This window comes from Bufo bufo, chromosome 5 (assembly GCF_905171765.1).
Source record: "Bufo bufo chromosome 5, aBufBuf1.1, whole genome shotgun sequence".
Taxonomy (NCBI): Eukaryota; Metazoa; Chordata; class Amphibia; order Anura; family Bufonidae; genus Bufo; species Bufo bufo.
The window spans coordinates 488,659,602-488,687,381 of NC_053393.1; the positions used below are offsets into that span (position 1 = coordinate 488,659,602).

The 27,780-nt window shown below is 43.3% G+C and overlaps 1 protein-coding gene across 1 annotated transcript in view; it reads right to left on the bottom strand.

Moving 5' to 3' along the window:
• Positions 1 to 27,780, bottom strand: part of ADARB2 (adenosine deaminase RNA specific B2 (inactive)) — a 761,328-nt gene that overhangs the window by 188,055 nt on the left and 545,493 nt on the right. Inside the window, exon 5 of the mRNA XM_040434228.1 lies at positions 11,020 to 11,131. Coding sequence (XP_040290162.1) covers positions 11,020 to 11,131 — 112 coding nt within the window. The remainder of the gene's footprint in view (positions 1 to 11,019; positions 11,132 to 27,780) is intronic.

The window sequence follows — 27,780 nt, forward strand, 5'->3', positions numbered from 1 at the left end:
CAGACTGATGGGCTTGGTTTTCATGTGCCATCTGTGCGCTTTCTGCAGAAGACTGGGTGGGAGATAATGTGAACGTGCTGGATGCATTGTCGGACACCCAATTGACTAATGCCTGTACCTGCTCAGGCCTTACCATCCTTAGAACGGCATTGGGCCCCACCAAATATCCCTGTAAATTCTGGCGGCTACTGGGACCTGAGGTAGTTGGCACACTAGGACGTATGGCTGTGGCAGAACGGCCACGTCCTCTCCCAGCACCAGAGGGTCCACTAACACCACCACGACCATGTCCACGTCTGCGTCCCTTACTAGTTGTTTTCCTCATTGTTACCGTTCACCACAATAAGAAAAATATTATTCGGGCCAATGTATTGAATTAAAATTCAGGCCTTTTTTTACAGACACCTAACACTGTCTGGCTATCTATTTAGGTACTGTATTACACTAATACAGGCACACAAGTAATGATAGATTTGGTTGAATATAAATGTGAGGCCTATTTTTTACGCGCTGTGTGACAGATATACCTTTAATCACAGAATTAGACGTGTATCTGCACGGTAGCGTGTGTGTTAAGTTTTTCAGAATGACACTATCAGCACCTTGAATCTAATATATCCTTTTTGGGATAGATTTAAAGTAGGCCTGATATAGCAGAAACTACTAATTTTGAGAATGGCAAATTTGGGAATAGTTTTTCAACCCAGAACAAAAACTTTGCTTTTACGGTCACTAAATATAACTTGACCAGCTAAAACTGTACTGATTTGGAGGAATAGAAATGTCAGGCCTATTTTTTAGGCGCTGGGTGACAGGCTCAACTTGCCCCTGATGTAGTATATGGCCAAAAAATAACCACACTGTTGATGGTTAAATGCACTTGGGTGACACAGGCTCAGCCTGCACCTGATGTAGTATATGGCCAAAAAATAACCACACTGTTGATGGTTAAATGCACTTGGGTGACACAGGCTCAGCCTGCACCTGATGTAGTATATGGCCAAAAAATAACCACACTGTTGATGGTTAAATGCACTTGGGTGACACAGGCTCAGCCTGCACCTGATGTAGGATATAGCAAAAAATAACCACACTATTGATGGTTAAATGCACTTGGTGGTAGCTTGTGCTGGCGCACCACAAGCCACAAAATGGCCGCCGATCACCCCAGAAAAAAGTGATATAAAAACGCTCTGGGCAGCCTAAAAAAAGTGAGCAATTCAATATCAGCACTTCAATGATCCACAGCTGGAGATCGATCACTGAATTAAGTCTTTTGGAGGAGTTAATCTGCCTAATCTCGCCCTAACGTCGCAGCAGCAACCTCTCCCTATGCTTGAATCAGCAGAGTGACGTGCAGCGCTACGTGACCCAAGCTTATATAGAGGCTGGGTCACATGCTGCACTGGCCAATCACAGCCATGCCAATAGTAGGCAAGGCTGTGATGGCCTCTTGGGGCAAGTAGTATGACGCTTGTTGATTGGCTGCTTTGCAGCCTTTCAAAAAGCGCCAAGAAAGCGCCGAACACCGAACCCGGACTTTTACGAAAATGTTCGGGTTCGGGTCCGTGTCACGGACACCCCAAAATTCGGTACGAACCCGAACTATACAGTTCGGGTTCGCTCATCCCTAGTCAGCTTCGATTCACTCATCTCTAGTCATGACCTCCAATGCAAGTCAATGGGGACGGATCCATTTTCTCAGACACAATTTGACATAATAGAAAACCGATCCCCAATTGACTTTCAACGGAGTTCATGACGGATCTGTCATTGCTATGTTACAGATAATACAACCGGATCGGTTCATAACGTATGCAGATGGTTGTATTATGAGTAAAGGAAGAGTTTTTGCTGAACCCTGCCGGAACCAGCAAAAACGCTAGTGTGAAAGTAGCCTAATATAAACTGCTCAAAAAAATAAAGGGAACACAAAAATAACACATCCTAGATCTGAATTAATTAAATATTCTTCTGAAATACTTTGTTGTTTACATAGTTGAATGTGCTGACAACAAAATCACACAAAAATAAAAAAATGAAAATCAAATTTTTTAACCCATGGAGGTCTGGATTTGGAGTCACACTCAAAATTAAAGTGGAAAAACACACTACAGGCTGATCCAACTTTGATGTAATGTCCTTAAAACAAGTCAAAATGAGGCTCAGTAGTGTGTGGGGCCTCCACGTGGCTGTATGACCTCCCTACAACGCCTGTGCATGCTCCTGATGAGGTGGCGGACGGTCTCCTGAGGGATCTCCTCCCAGACCTGGACTAAAGCATCTGCCAACTCCTGGACAGTCTGTGGTACAACTTGACGTTGGTGGATAGAGCGAGACATGATGTCCCAGATGTGCTCAATTGGATTCAGGTCTGGGGAACGGGCGGGCCAGTCCATAGCATCAATGCCTTCGTCTTGCAGGAACTGCTGACACACTCCAGCCACATGAGGTCTTGCATTGTCTTGCATTAGGAGGAACCCAGGGCCAACCGCACCAGTATATGGTCTCACAAGGGGTCTGAGGATCTAATCTCGGTACCTAATGGCAGTCAGGCTACCTCTGGAGAGCACATGGAGGGCTGTGCGGCCCTCCAAAGAAATGCCACCCCACACCATTACTGACCCAATGCCAAACCGGTCATGCTGGAGGATGTTGCAGGCAGCAGAACGTTCTCCACGGCGTCTCCAGACTCTGTCACGTCTGTCACATGTGCTCAGTGTGAACCTGCTTTCATCTGTGAAGAGCACAGGGCGCCAGTGGCGAATTTGCCAATCTTGGTGTTCTCTGGCAAATGCCAAACGTCCTGCACGGTGTTGGGCTGTAAGCACAACCCCCACCTGTGGACGTCGGACCCTCATATCACCCTCATGGAGTCTGTTTCTGACCGTTTGAGCAGACACATGCACATTTGTGGCCTGCTGGAGGTCATTTTGCAGGGCTCTGGCAGTGCTCCTCCTGTTCCTCCTTGCACAAAGGCGGAGGTAGCGGTCCTGCTGCTGGGTTGTTGCCCTCCTACAGCCTCCTCCACGTCTCCTGATGTACTGGCCTGTCTCCTGGTAGCACCTCCATGCTCTGGACACTACGCTGACAGACACAGCAAACCTTCTTGCCACAGCTCGCATTGATGTGCCATCCTGGATAAGCTGCACTACCTGAGCCACTTGTGTGGGTTGTAGACTCCGTCTCATGCTACCACTAGAGTGATAGCACCGCCAGCATTCAAAAGTGACCAAAACATCAGCCAGGAAGCATTGGAACTGAGGAGTTGTCTGTGGTCACCACCTGCAGAACCACTGCTTTATTGGGGGTGTCTTGCTAATTGCCTATAATTTCCACCTGTTGTCTATCCCATTTGCACAACAGCATGTGAAATTGATTGTCACTCAGTGTTGCTTCCTAAGTGGACAGTTTGATTTCACAGAAGTGTGATTGACTTGGAGTTACATTGTGTTGTTTAAGTGTTCCCTTTATTTTTTTGAGCAGTGTACTATACTGCATAAAGAGTACTAGTGTAGCAGGCAGGAGGGTGGGCGGGCGGGCGGCAGCGTAACTCACTATGTCAGACACTTGCTCCTCCCACTTTATGAATGAAGCAGGCAGCGCAGGCGCATGATGTAGTCAGGTACTCTGCCTCCTGCCTGCTACGGTAGATTGTAGTAAGTACTACATGTAAGTACTACATGCTGGATTGCACATGATTTCTATAGTTTAACATTGCCTACATGATTACAACAGTGAGCGGGGCCTGCACCAGGCTCTTCTGCCATTACAAAACCAGATGCCGACGCTCACCCCCTGTATTGGGGGTCATGCACTACACAGGGACACTATTATGGAGGGATCTGTGGATGACACTTAGCATAAGATGCTATATATGTGTCATCCACAGATCCCCCCCCATAGCAGTGTCATGCCAACCACAGGTGCCCCCATAACAGTGCCATCCACAGATGCCTTCATAACAGTGCCATCCACAGATGCCCCCATAACAGTGCCATCCACAGATGCCCACATAACAGTGCCATCAACAGATGCCCCATAACAGTGCCATCCACAGATGAACCCATAACAGTGTCATCCACAGATCCCCCATAACAGTGTCAGCCACAGATCCCCCATAACAGTGCCATCCACAGATCCCCATAACAGCGTCATCCACAGATCCCCCATAACAGTGTCAGCCACAGACCCCCAAAACATTGCGTTATCCTGTTATAGTACACGGGATTGCGCTCCAGCCTGGTTCGCAGCGGCTCCCTGTGACGATACGCTGGCTTGCGCTCCAGCGTGGAACGCACCGGCCGTCTGCGATGATACGTTGTCTTGCGTTCCAGCGTGGAACGCAGCGACCGCCTGTGTAGTTACGCTGGCTTGCGCTCCAGCGTGGAACGCAGTGGCCGCCGGGACGTCCTGTGACTCCGCCCACTTACCGTCCGGCTCTTAAATAGAAGACAGGTGCTAAGCAGGGTGTTCCACTAATGGAGTGCGCACCCTGCTAGCTCCATTGCATCTGAGGACTCCGTCCCCATATCCAGACCAGGATCCCTAACAACCTCGTGAAGGACTGCTTACCTTTTGCAACTGGCTTCCCACGGCTGGCTTCCTAGCCAGGAACAACTAACCGCAAGTATATGCCTGATACCTGTTTAATATCCTGGAACTCAGAGTGGGGTGGCTCCCTGCTGGTGAGAGGCGGTATTCCCAAACCAACTCTGAACTCAGGACATGCTATATTAACTCTGAACCTAAGGCATACTATATACTGAACTCAGGACATGCTATATTAACTCTGAACCTAAGGCAAACTATATACTAAACTGAGGACATGCTATATACTAACTCTGAACCTGTGGCATACTATATACTAAACTGAGGAGATGCTATATACTAACTCTGAACCTAAGGCATACTATATACTAAACTGAGGACATGCTATATACTAACTTTTAACCTATCGCATACTAGATACTAACTCTGAACTGTGCACAAGCTTATACTAACTTGTGACTCCTGTATACTGGGAGATCTTCCTCTCCACCAGTAAAACTAACTAGATGGATAGCGGTAGATGATTTTGTTACCCCAAACTCTCCGCCCAAGACTGAGAGAGACGCCTGGGGTACATACTGAGTAACTGCGAATCCCACACCTAAAAACAAGGGCGGTGGGATAATAGTGGATGTCTATTGCTTCCGCAGTTGAGATCCTAACTGATCAACTAGGTGCGTTACACATCCACAGATCCCCCATAATAGTGTCATCCACAGACCTCCATTAGTTCAAAACCCACCAAAAGCACACCTTTTGGTTAAAACATTTTTTTTTCTTATTTTCCTCCTCAAAAAACTAGCTGCGTCTTATGGGCCGGTGCGTCTTATAGGGCGAAAAATACGGTAAATGGTTAAAAAAAACTAATGGTTAAATAAAACTAAATCTCCAAGTTTAAGAAAAACAAATTTTTCCATAAAAAGGCTTTTCAATGGAAAAATTTGGAAAAATAAAAACCCCTCCCCATATTTGGTATTGCCGCTTTCATAACGATCTGCACTACACAATTACCATGCAGTTTATCCTGCACAGTGAATGCCGTTAAAAAAAAAAAAAGCCAGAATTGCTGTCTTTTGCTTATTTACGACCAAAAAAAGGAATAAAATTTTAAAAAAAAGTTATGTTACCCAAAATGATACAAAAAATCTAGTCGCACAAATCAAGCTCTCACACAGCTCTGTAGAGATATAAAATAAATAAAAAATTATGGGTCTTGGGATGTGATGCAAAAAAATATATTTTTTAATAAAAAAGGGTTTTTATTGCATAAAAATGATAAAACTTAAAAAAATCCCGTATATGTATTTGGTATTGCTGTAATCATGCTGGCACAGAGAGTAATGTTATCATGTTCTTTATGCTGAACAGTGAATCCTGCAAAATTTCGGACGAGGATAGGAAATTTCTGAAGAATTAAAAAAAAATGGCAGGCTCTCGGGCAGTATCCGTATTTTGCGGATCTGGGATTTGCGGACAGCAAAAATGGATACGGTCGTGTGCAGGTGCCCTTAGGGTCCATTCACACGTCGGCATAATGGGTCCGCATCCGTTTTGCAGTTTTGCAGAACAGGTGCGGATCCATTCATTTTCAATGGGGCCGCAAATGATGCGGACAGCAGACCGTGTGCTGTCCGCATCCGCACTTCTGTTCCGCGGTCCCCCAAAAAAATAGAACATGTCCTATTCTTGTCCGCAAGAACGGACAAGAAAAGACATTTCTATTATAGTGCCGGCCATGTGCGGTCCGCAAAATGCAGAATGCACATGGCCGGTGTCCGTATTTTGCGGATGTAATTTGCGGACCACAAAACAGTTGGGGATGTGTGAATGGACCCTTAATCAGTAAATTATATGTACCCCAAAATGGCAGCATTAAAACAACTTGTCCCACAAAAACAAGCCTACATACGGCTACAATGACAGAAAAATAAAAAGTTATAGCTCTTGGAATGCGACAATCAAAAAATGAAAAAACTTTGTTTGTCACTAAGCTCTAAAATGCAGACAGGGGATAGAGCCTAACGATTTGAAAAAATGTCTACATTTTAGGCTACTTTCACACTAGCGTTCGGGTGTCCGCTCGTGCGCACCGTTTGAAGGGGCTCACGAGCGGCCCCGAACGCATCCGTCTGGCCCCAATGCATTCTCAGTGGAGGCGGATCCACTGAGAATGCATCCGCCTGCCAGCGTTCAGCCTCCGCTCCGCTCAGTGAGCGGACACCTGAACGCTGCTTGCAGCGTTCGGGTGTCCGCCTGGCCGTGCGGAGGCGAGCGGATCCGTCCAGACTTATAATGTAAGTCAATGGGGACGGATCCGCTTGAAGATGACACTATATGGCTCAATCTTCAAGCGGATCCGTTCCCCATTGACTTTCAATGTAAAGTCTGAACGGATCCGCTCAGACAACTTTCACACTTAGAAAATTTTCTAAGTTTTAATGCAGACGCATCCGTTCTGAACGGATGCGAACGTCTGCATTATCGGAGCGGATCCGTCTGATGAAACATCAGACGGATCCGCTCCTAACGCTAGTGTGAAAGTAGCCTTAATAATGTACAGTACATTAATATGTACCATGAATGGATTGTGACAGGCGCCATTCTGAATAAGGCCTCATGCACACGACCGTTGTGTGCATCCGCGGCCGTTGTTCCGTTTTCCGTTTTTTTTTCGCTGACCCATTGACTTTCAATGGGTCAGTGGAAAAATCGGAAAATGCACCGTTTGGCTTCCGCGTCCGTGATCCGTTTTTCCAGTCCGTGAAAAAAATATGACCTGTCCTATTTTTTTCACGGACAACGGTTCACGGACCCATTCAAGTCAATGGGTCAGTGAAAAATCACGGATGCACACAAGATATTCATCCGCGTCCGTGATCCGTGTCCGTTTTTCCTATCATTTTCAATGCAAACTTGACTTAGTTTTTTTTTTTACTTTTCATGTCCGTGGATCCTCCAAAAATCAAGGAAGACCCACGGAAGAAAAAATGGTCACGGATCACGGAACAACGGAAATCCGTTTTGCGGACCGCAAAAAAAACCTGTCGTGTGCATGAGGCCTTACTAGAAGTTCTGAGCATGCCTACAGACACATGAAACAATGCAGTCAACAGGATGAGCACTCAGATGCTTTATTAAATATTATGTTGAAGGGTTTGTCCAAGGTTATAAAAACATGGCTGATTTATTTTTTCTGAAATAGCACCACACCTAGGGGCATTGTTAGGGTATTAAAAGATCCAGGGCCCAAGCCCCAATGCATATGTGCCGAATTCCTGAACCAGTCATACCAAATTATTTTTGCATTACTTTTTGCACTATAAAAACATAAAAAACCTTGCTCCTGTGTCTCCAAATTCTTAGACCCATAAAATCTTTATTTTTCCAATGACAGAGATGTTTGAGGGCTAGGTATTTGTGGAATGAGTTGAAATTTTCATTTGCACCATTTTAGAGTACATGTTACTTTTTGATCACTTTTTATTTCACTTTTTAGAAGGCAGGATAAACAGAAAAACAGCAATTTTGACATTTAAATAATGTAGTCATATTATGATTTGGGTTATTTTGTTCCCAGCGAATTATGTGCTCTTTTTTTCATTTATTTTTAAATAATAAAGCATTTTAATAAGGAGAAATGTTTTATGATATTTCTTGCTTAATTTATTAATATTTTTAATATTTATCTATTTTTTTAACTTTTTTATATTTTAACTAGGGCATTTTAACATGTATGCGCCTAACCACTCAGATAATATCCTTCTGTATTGCAGTGTATTATGCCTGTCAGAGTGAGTCTGGCACACCCTTACAGGTTTATTAAGATGACAGACCCAGGGGCCCATTGTTAGGCCCCTGGCTGCCATGATAAACCATCAGCATCCTGCAACTGCATCATGGAAAGGGGAGTGGGGGGTGGGGTGATGAGGTGACAGAGGATACCCCCTCCCTTGATCTAACCACTTAGATTGCACAATTTGTATTGACTGTGCCATCTAAAGGGTTAAAAGGCCATTGCAGCAGGGGCATGGGTGTATTAGAGCTGACTCCAACTACAGATGTCACGACTCCAAAGCCCATGCCATCTACGCAACAGAACTGAACAATGAAATGTGGGAAATTACTCAAAATGTTAATATACACTAAAATCATTTTCCAGGAAGGGGTTAACTATTAGGCACTGTAATAACCAGCATGAAGAACGCTCCTGAGCTCCCTCAAGTGGTGGCTAAAAATGATCATTTACTAAGCTCCAACTGCTACAAATATGTGTTGGACAGGGGCGTAGCTCTAGGGGGTGCAGAGGTAGCAGTCGCTACCGGGCCCAGGAGCCTGAGGGGCCCAAAGACCCTTGTGCCACATAAGAAGACACTAGTATTATAGAAAGTGTATGCAAGTTACACCTCTGGCTGGACAGAAGGGGTTAGGGTAAGAATTTGGTATGGAGGAGGGGGAGGTGCAGTTTAAATTTTTGCCTCATGCAGCATGAAGGTTTGAGGGAATGGGGGCCCAAGCTGAACTCTTGCACCAGGGCCCATGAGCCTTTAGCTACGCCCCTGGTGTTGGACTTATTTATATATGAAAAAAATAAAATGGTGTTCAAGTGGACATGCAGATTAAGGATAGTCAGTGTGAAGGTATTGAGATGATGAGAATGCTCTTTGAGAAAAAAATATGCAGGGACTTACAATGGCATAAAAATATCCAAAGACCTAGGGGGTCATTTACTATCAGAAATACACTTGTATTAGGCAAAAGATATCTGCCCTGCAATTTCCGACTTACCCCGCTCACAGAAGGTCTAAAAGAGTGGGTGTGGCATGGGCAGGGAAGGGGACTGTTTTAAGCATAGAAAATGGTCTAAATGTAAGATAGCTAGAAAATTTAGACTGGCGCTGAATATGCCGAAGTTATATAGAGGCCGGGCCCTCTTCATACCTCCGGCAGATCCACCACCAGCTATAGGGGTTATTAAGACTGGCGTCTAAAACAGCGGTCTTAATAAATGACCCCCTTAATTTTCACAGATTTTTTGTTATTTTACATCATAACAAGGCTCTTTCTCTGCAGAAACAGAGTCTATGTTGTGTGCACGTATTACAGCCTTATCCAGATGAAAGGTGATGATATACAATAGGGGACTTGGCCCATGAAAAAGAGCAGAACTGCTTCTAAAAAAAGAGCCCTTTTCTCGAATCCCAGAAAAACCACTGAAGCGTTTCAGCCCTGCATGAGACATGTTAGTCTTTCCTTTGTGTATTTCGACAGAACAGTGACACTACGGAGCTGAGATTCACTGACATACCCTGGACCTTCATTACACTTCTCTTCCAATCATATTATCGACCACATAAATCCAGACGGCATCTTATAAATCACCAATCCTCCCCATAATTAATATTCATTACTTTTACTTTACCCACCAAACATTTTTTACAATACACTGTATCACCGACACGACTAGCTGTACTGAGGAGTATTTTATGGTTGTTAAAGGGAGAAACATTGTAAATCAACATTAAGTGGAAATGGATGGCATTTATTATTTTCCCCTGCCCTGAAAAATTCAATTCTGATATTGTCAGGGTATTCTGATGGCAATGGTAAATCATACTTAGAAATTGAAGCCAAATAAAATAAAATGAAATAAAATAGAACGCTCATCTATTTCTTTCTGAAAACATGAAAACCTATCTTTCATCTATCCATCTATCTATATATACTGCATCTAATATCTATCTATCTATCTATCTATCTATCTATCTATCTATCTATCTATCTATCTATCTATCTATCTATCTATCAAACAACAGAAAGAAGCAGCAGCACAGTCAGACCAGGGTGAAGGTAGGGTGCAACACTCCATTTTTTGGAGATATCTATCTATCTATCTATCTCTATCATGACTATTTTAAAGAAAATAGGTCCTCAGGCAAACAGGTAAGTAGGGCCCCCATCAAGCCAGTTTATATAAATACTTATACATATGCAGTTGTTACCAGAATATGCATGCCCCCAGTGTATATTGTAAAGGGGTAATTGAGGTCTAGAATTGCTAAAGGCTATGGACACCTTCTCAACATTTTGTTTATTGACCATTTGCTTTGAACATAAAAAAATGAAGAAACTTTTTTAAATAGCCTTATTAAATATTACCTACTTTTCTGTTGCTGTAGAGTCTGTGCATAGCTCACTGTGCTGTTCCTTCTGACATAGATTCAGCTTAATCAACTGAGACCTTAGTAGGCCACCATATGACCACACTCTGTTACATATTAAGACTTGTATGTATAAAACATACACTTTTGCAACTAGATATACAGAAAACGTAAAGTTGGTAAAGATGATTCAATATGTTGACAAGACACTTCTTGGTGGCAATCCTCTTTCGATAAACTGCCTTGAAGATGTGATAATGATATCACTCCTCAGTAAAACACAGCAAGATCTTCTGTAAAACAACCTTACCTTTGGTCATGACAATGGCTGCTAGGGCTTTGTGACGTGTGCATACTGAGGAGTTTTCTGTGAGGTCCTGGAATTTTTGTATTACCAGCTGATATATGGAGTCTGCAAATTCCTACAAAGCAAAAAAAATAAAATAAAAAATGAATTACAGCTCTTGCTATCTCCAAAAGCTGATGTGTGAGGTGTCTGCTTCCAAAGAACAATAGACTACATTCAGCTGCACAACAAATATATGAAGTTTTGGTCTTTTAGTGTCCCCTTTTCAGTTACTGCTTTTCATAAGTATTTGGAAGGAATGAAAAGCATCTACAGTATGTCCTTCAGTGTGGGAAGATGTATATGTGCAACCTGTGGAAAGAGGGGCAAATGCCACTTTAAAGAGGCTCTGCAAAAACCTCTTTCCTTCTCCTCCCAGCCTGCGATGCCCTCCTGTGCTCCCTCGTTGAAAACATCCGGTCTGATGCTGCCTGAGGCCAATCACTGGCCATGGTTGTAACCAGATGCCCTTGCATTATGTGACCCTTTGCCATAATGTACAACCCCTTTTAGGTGCCCAAACTAAAGTTATGACAATTACTGAAAATGGGTGAAAGCTGAGAGGGCGGAATTTAACAACAAATGATTGTTTTTGTCATCACCTTAATAGTTGGCCATGTTTACATTTTTTTGTCTAGTAGTTTAAAAAACATTTTTCATTTTTTAGAAAGATCCTTTCATCCATGATAAATCTTTCCTTGAAAGGATATCCACAGAAATATTGCCCAGGAGTAATTATACAATACATGTATCAGCAGTTTGAATGACTGTAACTGCCAATATGGATTAAAATGTGCATGGTTACAGCTGCAAAATTATCGTTCACCAGACAATCATTTGCTCAACCTCAACCGCTGTCGAAACAACCAACCTGCTTCATAATGTGTATGGCCACCTATAAAAGCAGCCTTTACTATCTATTAGATATAAGGGACTCATATAATGTATTCCATGGATTACCAATGACTAGTGAATTGGTCAAGATACATAAAGGAGGTGATCAATAGTGAGGTAGATTTGTACCCAGTTTTTGAAGGAATTCGGCAGGCAAATTGTTCCAAACATCTTGGAGACCTATGTGATTAAGAACTATATTCAGCGTAAAAAAGAACAAGGAGCCCTGATCTCAACATCATCCAGCCTGTTGGATTACACAAAGAGACAGAAGGATTTAAGCAAGCCTATACCCACAGAAGATCAGTGGTTAGTTCTCCAAGATGTTTGGAACAACCTCCCTGCCGAGTTCCTTCAAAAACTGTGTCCAAGTGTACCTATAAACCACATAAAGGGGAAGTGTTACGGATGTGCCGAGACATACTGATATCCCCGCGACAGTGAGTGGCGTGAGATCTTTGAGACTGGCAACACGTGGTTTGGTTTGACATGTTTACCTTGTGGATCAATAGGCGTCTGTGTTGTTTCTGGTACTAGCCACACCCTTAACCTCCAGGTGTTGCTATTGTGCTCATTTAACTTTCCCTATTTATAGTTGTCTCTCCCACAATGCTGTGCGGTTTATAGCTTTAGTTGGACCTGTGGATAGCTGGTGTTTGGATCTTGGCTGAGTTCCTGGTGCTGCCATAGTTTCTTAGAAGTTAAGTGTTACCTTTCCCTTTGTATTTTGGCTTTTTTTGTATGTTGCATTCCTTTGTTGTTTTGTATTAGGCCTTAGGGAGACTCCTGTTCATCCTTTCTTTTGGAGGAACAGGATGTCTCATTCCTGTCATTAGTACCAGGGTCCTTTAGGGTTAGATAGGACTTTAGGTATTCCTGTGTATGAACTCACCTACCCGTGGGGTCTGTTCATACTGGTAGTCAGTCAGGGCTTTGATTAGGGTTTTCACTAGGCGGTGTCCATCTTCCTTCCCTAGTTTTCAGGACTTATTTCCTTTTCCCTTTCCCTCCTATGTTTGGTTTGGGGGTTTCCCTCCCACACTAGAGCTTGACAGGAAGCTACCACAATTGACTATGTGTAGTGGTCATACTTACCTTACTAAGTGTTTAAGGCTACTTTTACACTTGCATCAGAGAATTCCAGCAGCCAATCCGCAAACGGATGCATTTGTCAGACGGATCCGGATGCAGATCCATCTGACAAATGCATTGAAATACCGGATCCGTATCTCCGGTGTCATCCGGAAAAACGGATCCGGTATTTATTTTTTTCACAGATTTAAAGGTCTTCGCATGATTCAATAAATCACAGTATGTAAATATTGGGAAAAGTATGGTATTATTTACGTATCACAGTTAGTTAAGAATGGGGAAATAAGAGCACTAAAAGAATTATGCCCTGGAACAAATTTAGATTTAATGAGTCGGTTTCGGTATCACCAATTAAAACACGCATTTGAAGCTACACAAAACAGGGAATATTTTATCAGAATAAAACATGAATTTATAATTTCTGTTATCAACACATGACAACCAGGGTGACTATCTCTCAAGTGTATAGGATAATAAGGAAGGGGTTGGGTAAAATAGTAAAGTTTAATAGTGAGGAAAAATGGGCAAAGGATATAGGATTAAACACATTAGAATGGGGGAATATATATATATATATATATATATATATATATATATAAAAATATAAAAAAGACAATGATTTCTAGCAACTTTAGGATAATCTACTTTAATATTATCCATAGAATATACATGACTCCATTATTGCTAAGTAAGATTTATAAAGAATGAGAATCAAACTGTTGGAAATGTAGAGAAGAGGCTGCCGACTATATGCATATGATATGGAGTTGTTTAAGTGTGCAATCCTATTGGTGTTTTAAGTGCAGAGTCCTTAGTATCCCTTCCACATAAACCGGAAGTGGCTGTCCTGGGCAGTATCCCATTATCAATTAGGGAAAAATGGAAGAAAAGGGTCTGGATAAGAGGCCTCATGGTGGCAAGAGTTATAATCGCAAGAGAGTGGGGTTCCAAAAGACACCCAGTATTATGGAGTGGAAAAATTTATTGGCAAAGATTGAGAGGTTTGAGGAATATGCAATAAGTATTACAACCAGTTGCTGATGAGCGGTGCTGTCGCCTGGGCGGGGGGTGGGTAGGTAGGGGAGAAGAGAGAGAGACGAAAATAATATATACCCCTTAGGGGGACCATCAGTGGTGCCCACCGAGATAACCATCACGGGGGGAGGGGGGGGTATTTAAGATGGGGGGATAAGCAAATTTGGATAGACAGTGAGAGGTCTGAGCTAAATGTAATGTGGAGTTGAACGGGGAGTTTCGCATGCACGGACCAGAAGAACAGATCCGTCAATGCGGCAATTTTAATGCCGGATCCGGTACTAATAAATTTCAATGGAAATTAATGCAGAATCCTGAATTCTGGCAAGTGTTCAGGATTTTGGGCCGGAGAGAAAAATGCAGCATGCTGCGGTATTTTCTCCCGTCAAAAAACGTAAGAGGGACTGAACTGATGCATCCTGATGCATACTGAATGGAATGCTCTCCATTCAGAATGCATTAAGATAAAACTGATCAGTTTTTTTCCGGTATTGAGCTCCTGTGACAGAACTCAATACCGGAAAACAAAAACGCTAGTGTGAAAGTACCCTTAAGTGTGTGGCTATAGACATTATTGTATAAGAGGTATCTGGGTAGACTATTCTGCATCTTGTACCCCAATTACTACAGTAAGCATCTGTATGGATGGTTCTTTTGTCCCCTGATGAACTGTGGAAGACACCACAGGGAAACCCATTGGAACACATGATTTGGGAGCTGGACAATACTTTAATCTGTCTAGCTCATTTGGTTTTTAGGAAACCATATCATTGGATATCTATTTGTGGGGCTTATCTACCACTATAGGAAGTATTTAAGTTATAGTTACTTTATCTATTTAGTGCTAAACAGTTTTTACTGAATGTGTGAGTGATACTTAAGGTCCCTTTACATGGGAGGATATTACAGCAGATTGTAGCGAAGGAAGTGTTCCTTCCTCGTTCATCAGAAAATTGGCGGTACATTTACACTGCCAGATCATCGCTTAGGAGTGTACCGATGAACACTCTTTACCGATGATCTATGCAATTCTCGTCCCATGTAAAGGGCCCTTTATTCACAGCACAGTAATTACAGTGTGTACCTTTGGTTATCAGGGCTACTGTTGTTACTTGTGCCTGGTGAATGAAATATTGTGTACACCCTTACCGTCACATTTAGTGTTGGCTTCTCCTCCGATCAGGGAATTATAGGAGGTTCTTGATACGATATCGCTCTTTATCAGGGCGGCCATTATGTCTTTGGTAGGCAGGGCTAGTCCTGTTCGTTCTGTTGTTTTTTATGGATCTTGAACAATAGGAGACTCTATTTTAAATTGACATATACGGTAATAAAGGTTACGTTTTAATGTGGCCATTCTGTGATGAATTTGCAAGTATATGTACTTAGAGGAACTGATGATGTTTTGAAAGCAAAGGGTGGTCAATATTGATTTAAATTTTTTAGATTTCTGTTTTGTTCATTCACTTTGCATTTTAATTGATATAAATAAACTATTATCACATCTTACTTTGCAGCATTTTTTCCCCACCACACCTGCCTAAAACGTTTACACAGTACTGAGAATCCCTATAAAATATTATATGCATTTAACACTGGGGCCCTCAAAATTTGCACCAGGATGCTCTAGTTTGATGAATATTTTTTTGTCACTAAATCATTTGAGCCCATCAAAAGTTAAGGGAATGTGTAATCAAAAAACGACTATGATTATTGTTTAAATACCATTTTTATGTTTAACATATTTTTGAAGAATTTTTGATTATGTTATTTTTAATTTTCCATTTTAATATCAATATTTAAATAAAAACCATAAATTCCTGCAGTTTTCACACTGACCACTAAGAGTAATAATAGGCGTCACTTCTCGTTTTGTACAGATCGCTTTAGTGCAGTTATATATTATTTTAAACCTGCCTGTTATGATAAGGAGATACCACCTTTGTGTACAGATAAGACAGGACCGACCATCCACAATAGATGATTGTCAGAGCTTATCTATTCTTTCCTTGTACAATGACCTCTCCACAGGTCACAGAGCATGCCTAGAAAACTCTACCATAGAAGTCACTGAGGTCCCCTCCTGTCCATTGGGTTTATGGCCCATGGGGCTGCCATAAAGCAATTTTCTAAATGCTTTCTAAATGCTGTCAAGAACAGCTCAGGCAAGATGGCTGCCCCCATAATCATGTTCAGGAAATAGATTTAAAAAATCTATAATCAGAAAATAAAATCAGATTAGAAAAAAATGATATGTGCTGCTATCTGTTTTTTAACTGATAGATAACATTTTTGGTGACAGATTTCCTTTAAGCAGTTTGCATCGATCACGCCGCATCCTTACAAAAGAAATAATGTAACAGGCGCACAAAGCAGAAAAGGTCAGCGGGGGAGATAAATAAGCAGGAGAAGAAATTTTCCTCCAAGTCTTTATTATTTCAACATTGTTTTATCTAAATGTTTTACAGAGGGAAGAGAAAGAAGCGATTCATCAATGGCAGTTTACTGACCGCCAGGAGCACTTGTAGCTGCCAAAAGACTGCTGTGTCCATTGAGTGAATTGTCAGAGCTTGCAGGCTTGTGGGGTATACAAATTAATGGAATAATATCAAAGACAGACCAAAGCTGTACATAACATCTACTGTATCATGAAAGCAGTGACATATGATCTTGTCTGACATGTGACAAATCTTCATGCTTGTGATGAAGGAGAGGAAATCTGTCTTATGGGTCAAAGTACTGTAAATTGTCTAAATTACTAAAAGCACCTTCTACGGCTAACAATTAACACTCCCAAGAGTGTCTAGAATGAAGGGCTAAAGCAGTAAAACTCAATATCCCTTTATCTTTTTTTTAATAAAAAATACTCTCTAAGCTCTGTTAACACTGTAAATAGACTTTGTACATCTGTATACCATACAGTTGAAGCTGTCTGCGATTGATTTCCATTAAAACCTATACCGCACTGTGTAATATGTTGTCACTATACAAGTGCACTACCTCAAAACGGGGTACCTGCAAATGATTTGTTATGTAATTGAATGTGATATATTGCTATGCCTTATGCCCATGGATGGCACATCCAGGGTTAATAATCCTGGTTCAGCCTTTTGTAGGGCTCCACCCCAGCTCAGTTAGTGAGTTTTAGGGGAGATTTCAGAGAGGAGGGAAGCTGTTGCCTCATTTTCCTTCTCCTTAGGCCCAGAAGACTTCAGACACTAAAAGATCTCTATGTAAATTACTACAAGATAAATAAAATGAGAGAAAGAGAAGGAGAAAGACAAAGGAAAGAATGGGATAACTTTGAATCTGCATGTCTGAGCACTGGAGTCAGCAAGGTAACCTGCTGCTACAGCCATTCAAACTTTGCTGCTGTGGGGCGGTGGGGAACACTGTTAAGACACTCGAACATGTCTTGGCCTAATGTGCCTTCAAAACCCAGGACAGTACAGCCATTATCGTCAGTGCACTATTGCCTGCTATAGATTCTACAAAGAGAGTGAAGGCCATGACTATCATCCTTGCCTAAATCCATACACCTCTTTTTGGGAGAGAACTGGAACTGTGTTTGCTATAACTTGATGTCCTACAACTCCAATTTGCACTACAGTAAAGAGAAACATTTATCCTTCTACCTCTGGCCTGGTTTTCTGACTCCTACACCCTACACTGGACATTGCACTCTACACCTCCTGCCTTGCACCCATCCAAACACCTAACATCAAGGGCACTCCAGATACCATCAAACGGGAGCCCTAGAGGGAAGAAAGGGTGCCCCATCCTTTTATTGGATGGATCCTTTCATTGGATTGACTTGACAGCCAAGGCCACTATCATTCCCATCCTCTGCCTCCTCCCGGGTAGCTGCACAAGCAATTGGAAATAAAATGTAGTTCACTAACTAGTCCACATTCACACAATTTAAGATTTAAAAAAAAAAATCTTCTACAATTTTCTAAAAACATGAGAATGCGGGTGAGAAATATTAGCGAAAAGTGCCTACTGAGTAAATAGTTCCAGCACCAACATGCAGGAGATTATCAGCAATTATAAACCCGACATATGTTGCATTTTGCCCATTGTCTGTGACTTTGTGCTAAATAATATATAGAAAACAAATGTGGTGAGATTTTCATCAGTAGCCTTCAGGGTAATACTGGCATTCCACTCTTGTCTAAAAGATATTAAATCAATAGATTATACAAAAGAAAGCCTTTTAGTAAACATTTTTATTCAGCTACGGCCTCTGGGTTTATTGGGTAAAGTATCTGAAAGGTTAGATTTGCATATCGGTGGGAGCATACACTACAGGAAAGATACAAATAAATGCGATTTTGCTACAGTGTGATATTTGAATGCATTTACTATTCTAATAGTCACATGTATTATTCAGTAATGACGCTGTGTTTGTATTACGGGGCAGATTCATTTTATGTAAAGGAACAGGACGCATCATTTGTATGGGAAAGCAGAGGCTTTTGCAAATTGGACATATTGCCAGAAGACCCAAATAAATATGGTATACGGTGACAAGACTCGTACATGCAGACACGCACATCTTATTTCAGCCTCCTTCAGGTCTTCGGCCAATGAAATGGACAATGATTACAAATAAAAATTCTAAAGTATTGCAATTTGCAGCTCTTAAATAAAAGTCCCATCAGTAGACTCAGACATTGGGAAATGAAAAATAACATAAACCTCCTCACACTGTCAGGCCAAATTCACATGAGAGCCTTTCTTTGCAGAAGTACAGTATGATGCTGCACTAATTAATTTCCTAATGTTTTCTTATGGCGGTTGGAACTACCAACTGCTATAAGAAGACCTACCAATCTCTTCCATATACATACAGTGAATAAATAAAATTCTGGCTGGCTATGGCTGCCACTAGTGGGAGCTTATGAGCTTACTGCATGCTGTTCACAGGGATATTTCAATTTCTATCTACCCACAAGATATTATATGATTTCTATAGATGCAAACCTCACCTCTGGGACACAGGGGCCAGCTGCAGTATATGAAGAGCTGGCCATAACATTAAAATTTTGTGGGAGTTCGGAGGAAAGTTAAACAACTATGCCCGACTGCTCTTGGATTTCGGAATGGCATAAGCACCTTCTACTGGTGGGTATATAAAGTTCTGTTATTAGACTCAATGGCCCACATTTATTATTATGGCTGCACCAGAATTCGGACGTAATTTGCGTCAAAATTTGGCAAATATTTGGCACGATTTGGCACATCTCATTTTAGACGTGATTATGAAGCGTGGCTCAGTGGAAAATGGACAGGGCTTAAAAATTCTGTGGCAAAGTTAACCTACCAATACCATAGGTGCTATACAGTTAGACAAAAGTGTCTAGCCCTGCAACAAATGTATCATCCAGCCTGAGCCCCTGTGATAAATTTGGAAGCTCCGTAGACTGCCTAACTCTAAGGGAAATGTATCAATATTTTCGGTAATTTTTTTGGCACCACTTCTAACAAATTCATGGTTGCTTCACTTTTTAGATGCATTTAAGGCAGTGCTTCTCAAATAGTGGGGCTCCGTAAAAGGGGGCTCGTTCAGGGCCTGGAGCTGGGGGCCGGCAATAGCGGTGGGGCGGTGCGGTCACTGTACTATAGCCCCGCCCCACCGCTCCCTCCAGCCATGCTCCAGCATCGCAGGCTGCGATGTATCAGCGGAGAGGGACTGGGAGGAGGAGCTGGGGGCCGGTGCGTTCACTGTGCTCCGGCCCCCAGCTCCAGTACAGTTATAGAATGTGTAAAATTAATAATGATTCTATTCATGAGGCCCCCTCTGTAGTAGAACATTCAATATATCCATCCTACTCACAGGGCTGTTATCATAATCCAGGCCGGCCGGGCAGACGAGCGGCAGCGTCACTGACTGACGTCACGTGCCTGCCCGGCATACTTTATGAATGAAGCAGGCGGCGCAGGCAGGTGACGTCAGTCAGTGACGCTGCCGCTCGTCTGCCCGGCCGGCCTGGATTACGATAACAGGTATGGATGGATATATTGAATGTTCTACTACAGAGGGGGCCTAATGAATAGAATCATTATTAATTTTACACATTCTGTAACTGTACTGGAACGGCAATGGGGGGGTCTGTGGATGGCACTGTTTTGGGGTGGGGGGTCTGTGGATGGCACATATAACAGTGCCAGCTACAGATCCCCCCATAAGTGTCCGTCATCCACAGATCCCCCCATAAGTGTGTGTCCGTCATCCACAGATCCCCCCATAAGTGTGTGTCCGTCATCCACAGATCCCCCCCATAAGTGTCCGTCATCCACAGATCCCCCCCATAAGTGTCCGTCATCCACAGATCCCCCCCATAAGTGTCCGTCATCCACAGATCCCCCCATAAGTGTCCGTCATCCACAGATCCCCCCATAAGTGTCCGTCATCCACAGATCCCCCCCATAAGTGTCCGTCATCCACAGATCCCCCATAAGTGTCCGTCATCCACAGATCCCCCCATTAGTGTCCGTCATCCACAGATCCCCCCATAACAGTGTCTGTCATCCACAGATCCCCCCATAAGTGTCTTTCATCCACAGATCCCCCCATAAGTGTCCGTCATCCACAGATCCCCCCATAAGTGTCCGTCATCCACAGATCCCCCCATAAGTGTGTGTCCGTCATCCACAGATCCCCCCATAAGTGTGTGTCCGTCATCCACAGATCCCCCCATAAGTGTCCGTCATCCACAGATCCCCCCCATAAGTGTCCGTCATCCACAGATCCCCCCATAAGTGTCTGTCATCCACAGATCCCCCCATAAGTGTCCGTTATCCACAGATCCCCCCATAAGTGTCCGTCATCCACAGATCCCCCCATAAGTGTCCGTCATCCACAGATCCCCCCCATAAGTGTCCGTCATCCACAGATCCCCCATAAGTGTCCGTCATCCACAGATCCCCCCATTAGTGTCCGTCATCCACAGATCCCCCCATAACAGTGTCCGTCATCCACAGATCCCCCCCATAAGTGTCAGTCATCCACAGATCCCCCCCATAAGTGTCCATCATCCACAGATCCCCCCATAAGTGTGTGTCCGTCATCCACCGATCCCCCCCATAAGTGTCCGTCATCCACAGATCCCCCCCATAAGTGTCCGTCATCCACAGATCTCCAATAAGTGTCCGTCATCCACAGATCCCCCCCATAAGTGTCCGTCATCCACAGATCCCCCCATAAGTGTCCGTTATCTACAGATCCCCCCATAAGTGTCCGTCATCCACAGATCCCCCCATAAGTGTCCGTCATCCACAAGCGGCGTCCCACGTGGCGTCTGTTGCCTAGCAGAGAGAGGGAGCCCCCGGCCCCCGACAAATGATACTATTTACAGTCGCGCGGGGGGCGCGAAATGTTTTCTTCTTCCTAGGGGGGGCATGACAGAAAATAATTGAGAAGAACTGATTTAAGGGCTCAGGCACACAACCATTGCCCGGCTGTGGCTGCATTGCGGGCCACATACATGGGGTCAACAATACACAGGCAATAGTCATGTGCACCCCGCATCCATGGATCGCGGACCCATTCACTTGAATGGGTCCGCAATCATGGAGATGCGGAACGGAGGCACGGATCGGAAGCTAACGGAAGCACTACAGAGTGCTTCCGGGGGTTTACTGTCCGTGCCTCCGCACCGCAAAAAAGTAGTGCATGCACTACTTTTTTGCGGTGTGGACTGCCGGATGCGGATTGCATACCCCATTCAAGTGAATAGGTCCGCGATCCGCATGCGGCTGCCCCACGGTCGGTGCCCGTGCATTGTGGACTGCAGCACGGGTCCGGACAGCATGCGGTCGTGTACATGAGCCCTAACAATACTTTTAGCCTAATTAACTGGTCTATTAGCCATGCTAATAAGTTTTCAGGAAAGTGCAAAGTTTTGTAGGTGCGGATAGATTGATCTCGGGAGCCTCCATTAGTAATGAACGGACTTGCTGTATCGTCACACACACCTCTCACGTTTTTTTTTGCGGATCGTATGCGGAACCATTCATTTCAATGGGTCCGCAAGAAAATGTAAGTTGCTCCATGTGCATTCCGCTTCCATATGTCCGTATGTCCGTTCCGCAACATGATGCCCTTTTATTGTCTGAATTACGGACAAGGATAGGACTGTTTAATTAGGGGCTGTTTCGTTCTGCAAAATACGGAATGCACACGGACGTCATCTGTATTTTTTGCACACCTGCAAAATACATACAGTCGTGTGCATGAGCCCTTTGTCTGACCTTCTATAATGCAGAGAGTAACATCATGTTACTGTACAGGTGTAAAGACTACACTGATATCATAGGACCCCATAGCAAATCCAGTAAGATTGCTGACAAATTTATTTATTTATTTTATTCGTGGAGTAATCTTTTAGTAAAAAAAAAAAAGTCATGCTTTTGCTCAATTTGGAAAAAAGTGGAACTCGTGCTTTACAAATACCAAATTTCTCAATCTATTTACACCAGACAACCGGCATAATTGCGATGATAAATCTCCTCATAAAGCTATAAATCTTCTGCTTCCCTTGAAACAGCATGTCATAAAACTGGCTGCCTACCACTAGAGGAAGCTCAGTTTAATGTAACGTATATGGTTACCATTGAACTCAATGTCAGCTGTAAAATTTATTTGCATTGAGCTGTGCCTAGTGGCAGCTGGAGGAAATTGCAGATGATTTATGTCAGGAGCAGAAATAGAAGTTCACCTCTGGGCTTACCCTCACCACGGGCCCCATAGCAGTGTCTCCATGATAAGTAGGCCACCAACTACACTTTCTGTAAAGCAGATAACCAGAATAAGCTCTGCATGGATCGTCAACCATGGTTGCAAACTGTCCATGATTTTTTTTGAAGCTGATGGTTCTTGACTAGAATATTTTGGTGGTGATTGCCCTTCATTTTACAGCTTTATTATCAGTATAGTGATCTATAAACATGGATTACTAATAAGCGTTCTTATTCATTATGGTTTTCCAATTTGTCCGTAAAAATGTTGGCTGTCCTTGATTTTTGAAAAAAGAAAAAATCGGGTTGGCAACCCTTTCTTCAACCAGTTAGAAATCCTGAGAAAGTTCACCTTTGAAGCCTCGAGAACTGTTCAAGCTGGAGACTGTATTACAAGCAGTGTCTAGATGTCCTGGTTCCGGCACCAACTCTTTGTACTAGTTTTCCTTGCTATCTTTTGGCATAAACCAAAGAATTAACAATTGGAGAGACCGGTCTAAGAGGAGACAATGCTTAGCACTTGGCAGCATTTTCATATCAATATTGTAGGGTCAATACTGCATCTGACAATAAGTAACCAGATGGCCGTTTTCCTACTAAACTCTAACCCACAAGCTTATCCCAACAGGGACGTATGTAAGATTGGCCGCAGTCCTGAATAATTCAATACAGCAAAACTGCATGTTCAGTTCACAGCATTGTAACTGCTCTAGGAAAAGCCTCAGGTGTCAAGCTGTTGTACTAGAACAGATATTAAATTAGTGCAAATTGGTTTTTTGTTTAGGCTTTAACTACATAAAAGCTTCTAAGAAGTCACCTGCACTAGGGGGAAAAATGCTGAAAAATATTGTGTTGTCCACATGGCTACAAAACATGAAATCCTCCTCATACACACGACAGTGTTCATATTTTAGTCCTCAAAAATATGGATCCGAAAAGTACAGATAGCTTAAGTGTGCAATCCCTAACCTTTTCACTTCCATCAATAATGAGAGATATCCGCGATACGGACAAGAAGAGGACATGTTCTATAATGTGCGGAACAAAAAATGTATCCTCAAAAAACCACTGGTGTGTGCATAGCTCTATAGAAATGAATGGACCAGAGTGCTATCTGCAAAACATGCAAAAAGCAAAAGCACAAGGATGAAAAGTACGTCATGTGAATGAAGCATCATAGATAGCTTGACTGATATATTTAGTTGGACATTTACTAACCTATTTAAGGCACTTTGGTAATAAGTGGCGAGAAAAGGGGGCCTGCCATGGCCGGCGAGCAGGCAGTGCTGTTGACCCAAAAAATGGCGTGAAGAAAGACTTAAATTTACGGCAGCTAGGAGGCTGCCGGAGATTTAAGTTTGTCGCACGGCATGGCCGGAAGATGCGCCAAATATATCAGAGGTGTCCGCCTTTGCATAAATATGGACCATCCTCCAGCAGCACAGGGGGAATCAAGATTGGAGTACAATATGCCGGGCTTGATAAATATCCCTTTAGTCTTATATAATATACTTTCTGGTATTCTAGAAGAGGAGCATTTAAATTAAAAATGGGCTATATTTGTGATCTTAACTCTGTACTTAGGTTTCAGTTTTGCATGGTGAGAAATAACTTTGTAAATGTAATGCATTGCTGATCTTATATATTTCATGAGTTCTAAGGAATATACACTGCTCAAAAAAATAAAGGGAACACAAAAATAACACATCCTAGATCTGAATTAATTAAATATTCTTCTGAAATACTTTGTTCTTTACATAGTTGAATGTGCTGACAACAAAATCACACAAAAATTAAAAAATGGAAATCAAATTTTTCAACCCATGGAGTTCTGGATTTGGAGTCACACTCAAAATTAAAGTGGAAAAACACACTACAGGCTGATCCAACTTTGATGTAATGTCCTTAAAACAAGTCAAAATGAGGCTCAGTAGTGTGTGTGGCCTCTACGTGCCTGTATGACCTCCCTACAACGCCTGTGCATGCTCCTGATGAGGTGGCGGATGGTCTCCTGAGGGATCTCCTCCCAGACCTGGACTAAAGCATCTGCCAACTCCTGGACAGTCTGTGGTGCAATGTGACGTTGGTGGATAGAGCGAGACATGATGTCCCAGATGTGCTCAATTGGATTCAGGTCTGGGGAACGGGCGGGCCAGTCCATAGCATCAATGCCTTCGTCTTGCAGGAACTGCTGACACACTTCAGCCACATGAGGTCTAGCATTGTCTTGCATTAGGAGGAACCCAGGGCCAACCGCACCAGCATATGGTCCCACAAGGGGTCTGAGGAGCTCATCTCGGTACCTAATGGCAGTCAGGCTACCCCTGGCGAGCACATGGAGGGCTGTGCGGCCCTCCAAAGAAATGCCACCCCAGACCATTACTGACCCAATGCCAATCCGGTCATGCTGGAGGATGTTGCAGGCAGCAGAACGTTCTCCACGGCGTCTCCAGACTCTGTCACGTCTGTCACATGTGCTCAGTGTGAACACAGGGCGCCAGTGGCGAATTTGACAATCTTGGTGTTCTCTGGCAAATGCCAAATGTCCTGCACGGTGTTGGGCTGTAAGCACAACCCCCACCTGTGGACGTCGGGCCCTCATATCACCCTCATGTTTCTGACCGTTTGAGCAGACACATGCACATTTGTGGCCTGCTGGAGGTCATTTTGCAGGGCTCTGGCAGTGCTCCTCCTGTTCCTCCTTGCACAAAGGCAGAGGTAGCGGTCCTGCTGCTGGGTTGTTGCCCTCCTACGGCCTCCTCCACGTCTCCTCATGTACTGGCCTGTCCCCTGGTAGCGCCTCCATGCTCTGGACACTACGCTGACAGACACAGCAAACCTTCTTGCCACAGCTCGCATTGATGTGCCATCCTGGATAAGCTGCACTACCTGAGCCACCTGTGTGGGTTGTAGACTCCGTCTCATGCTACCACTAGAGTGAAAGCACCGCCAGCATTCAAAAGTGACCAAAACATCAGCCAGGAAGCATAGGAACTGAGAAGTGGTCTGTGGTCACCACCTGCAGAACCACTCCTTTATTGGGGGTGTCTTGCTAATTGCCTATAATTTCCACCTGTTGTCTATCCCATTTGCACACCAGCATATGAAATTGATTGTCACTCAGTGTTGCTTCCTAAGTGGACAGTTTGATTTCACAGAAGTGTGATTGACAAAAAGTGTGTTGTTTAAGTGTTCCCTTTATTTTTTTGAGCAGTGTATATTCCAGAGCTGAATTCACAGTTCTGCTCTTATTACTGGAAACATACTACAATTTCCAGAATGCGAATCACCATAGCAAGCTATGCGCAGATTCCGAGCCAGCTAGGAATGCTAGAATATTTCTGCTGCGAATCCTGCAGAACCATTGAAGAAGTTGTTTAAGACTTTGATGGCCTGTTCTCAGGATAGGCCATCAATATCAGATCAGTGGAAGGTCGACTCCTGGCACACCCACCAATCAGCTGTTCTAAGAAACTCTGGTGGTTCAGTGAATAATGTGACTTCTTCCTAGGTCAGAGATGTCACATTCATTAGTCACATGGCCTACGTGCAGCTCAGTCCCATTCAAGTGAATGCAATACCAAGCACATCTACTATCCAATGGATGTCACTGTGCTTGGTTGGCTGCAAGGAGGTCACAGCACTCACTGGAGTGCCTCAGCTTCCTCAGACAGCTGATCGGCAGAGGGGCCGGGAGTGGGATCCTCGCCGATCTGATATTGACGACCTATGGTATTCTGAGGCCATTAATATAGAACTCCTGGAAAAAGCCCTTTAATACAGTTTTGGGCTATAATATAGGCTGTAACTTAGGATAAGTACAGGATAATTATGCTGTAGCCCGGGAGGAGCAGGAGCGGATTATGGGAGCAGTAGTGACTTTGGATGTTACAGTCAATCACAGTGACTTTTCTCACACTGTTGCTCCCTAGGGCCATGTAGTGAAAGGAGGGTGCCCCCTTTCTTCTCCCAGCTCACACCCTAGTTTTGGGACTCCTGCCTGATGGCAGTTGGGGTGCCTGTGATGTTGAGTGCATGGGTGAAAGGCAGAGCATGTAGAAGTCTGCAATGGCCAGTGTGTGGTGCAGGAATCAATAACCAGGCCAGATGTAGCAGATTAAACATCTCTTTACTAAAGTGCAAAATAGGAGCTGTAGTTCACTGCTCATACCCCTGAAGACGCCAAAGCTGTTGGCGAAACATGTCGGGGAGCAGAAAGTGCTATTAGGGTGTTTTTAAGCAGCGGATGCCTAGCCATAATAGGTCTGGTTGATACAGCACTAAGGAGTGTATCCACAAGAGGGGACAAAATCGCTAGGGATTAGTGCACTGTGAAAGCAACAATGTGCACTAACTGAATGCAGATGATAAATAAATAGAGATCCCAATAGCTAATAGGGGAGAGTGCCCCCTAGTGGATACACCTAATAACTAGACCCTGAGTGACGATTAAATACATAAGGCAGGCAGAGCTGACATTTTTAAACTAAGATGTTCTAAATGTTTATAAAAATAATTAATAAATGTTAAGTTTTACGTTTAGTAACACGTGTTAACCAAGGGACAATAATGGTCTATTGACCAATTGGAAATAAAAAGTATAGAAAGTCCCAACACGAGTTAGGGAGGTATATATAACTGTAGGTAGTTCCAATTGTACTCAGTGCAATTCTTCCCAGATAATGATGTATGGATTTAGGCCAGGATAGGAGTTATGGCCCTATTCCCTCTCCGTCACAATTCTCTTCCTGCAGAATCGATAGCAGGGAATCGTACTATTGCAATGGTGGCTGTAATGTCCACTGAGGGATACAGGGTTTTAGAGATACGAATGTACAGGCTGTGTCCAGGTATGAATGGTGTCTTAACAGTGTCTCTTTCTGCAGTAAAGTCTTAACAGCTTTTGGAAGCGGGTTACCTTACTGACTCCAATGCTCAACCATGTAGACTCTAGGTTCTCTA